General features: G+C 57.2%; 1 protein-coding gene across 1 annotated transcript; it reads left to right on the top strand.

The window, feature by feature from the left end:
- Positions 1–1,241: 1,241 nt before the first annotated feature.
- Positions 1,242–1,559, top strand: CTAM01_17016 (uncharacterized protein; the record flags this gene model as incomplete). The annotated part of the gene is made up of 1 exon (XM_060533008.1): positions 1,242–1,559. A coding segment is annotated over one exon (318 nt), but the record flags the coding sequence as incomplete, so codon positions are not given.
- Positions 1,560–1,604: the final 45 nt, after the last annotated feature.

The following is a 1,604-nucleotide window of genomic DNA, read 5'->3' as shown; positions in this document are numbered from 1 at the left end:
CACTGGATGAAGGCATGTTGACGAGGCAATGGCGACACGCCAAGATCATCCCGCTGAAGAAGCCAAACAAAAGCGACTACGGTATAGCAAAGGCCTGGCGACCGATCTCGCTTCTGTCGACGCTCGGAAAAATGCTAGAGTCGGTCCTAGCAGAACGTATCTCGCACGCGGTCGAGACGTTTGGCATCTTCCCTACGAGCTACTTTAGCGCTCACGAACAGAGGTCGGCAGAGCAAGCGCTAGTACTACTACAGGAGTACATCTACAGAGCGTGGAGAAAGAGAAAGGTAGTCGATCTGGCCAGCTTTAATATCAAAGGAGTATACAATGGTGTGTACAAGGAGAGACTACTTCAACGACTCAGGGCACGGGGTATACCTGAGAAGCTTGTGAGATGGGTCGACGCTTTCTGTTCCCATCGTACAGCAAGCATATTGGTCAACGGTCACGAGTCCGAGGCTCGTCCGTTACCACAAGCCGGTCTGCCTCAGGGCTCGCCGCTGTCGCCCGTGCGGTTCCTCTTCTTCAATGCCGACCTCGTACAACACCACATCGACGAGACCGGGGGCGCGCTGGCCTTCGTCGACGACTACACGGCATGGGTTACCGGCCGATCGCGAGAAGCAAACCGGGAAGGCATCCAGAACATCATTGACAGAGCACTTGAGTGGGAACGGCGAAGCGGGGCGACGTTCGAGACGGACAAGACGGCCACCATCCACTTCACGCGCAACTGGAGGCTGCCGGCAGACTCGACCAGCTTCGTCATCAAAGGGGACACTGTCCGACCAAAGGACCACGTCAAAGTACTAGGGGTGACGATGGACACGAAACTTCGCTTTGAGAAGCACGTCGCAGACGCGACGACAAAAGGGCTGGAGGCCGTCCTGGGACTCAGACGGCTCAAAGGTCTGTCAGCGGCAACGGCCAGACAGCTTTTCGTCGCGGCCGTGGCACCAACGATGGACTACGCGTCGAATGTATGGAGATATAGATGTCGCGCAGCGCAGATGAGAGCAATCAACCGAGTGCAGAGGATTGGCGCCCAAGCGGTCGTGGGAACCTTCAACTCAGTGGCCACGGCGGTTGCCGAAGCGGAGGCAAGCATACAATCGGCGCAAGAGAGATACGACAGAAAATCAACGACATTCTGGGTACGGATGCGAAGCCTTCCCAAGACCCATCCGCTTCGACGTCTACGGGCGGTAGCCTTTAGACGGTTTCCATCACCCTTCCAGCTGATGGCGGAGGCCTATCGCGACCAACCGCTTGACAAGCTGGAGACTACCGAAGGGTATTTGATAACTCCATGGGAAGCCCGTATTGACACAGTAGTCGAAGACGACGCGGTCAAGGCCACCGAAGCAATCCAGTCCGGGTGGGCAGTGAGGATAGCGACGGCAAGTTCGGCAAGAAACGGGGTTGTAGGCTACGGAACGGCCACAACGCTGCCTGTATCACTCAGAGGGGGCGGCGGCGTGATAACGGCCTCGCGCACATTCGGCCAGAGAACGGAGCAGAACCCGTATGTGGCAGAGCTAGCGGCGCTGGCAGAAGCGGTCAAGTCTCTACCCCAGAAACTCGATTACCGGGCTATCCACGTG

The sequence above is a fragment of the Colletotrichum tamarilloi genome (assembly GCF_030869305.1).
Source record: "Colletotrichum tamarilloi strain Tom-12 chromosome Unknown Scaffold_308.1, whole genome shotgun sequence".
Classification (NCBI taxonomy): Eukaryota; Fungi; Ascomycota; class Sordariomycetes; order Glomerellales; family Glomerellaceae; genus Colletotrichum; species Colletotrichum tamarilloi.
This window is presented reverse-complemented; position numbering and strand designations above follow the sequence as displayed.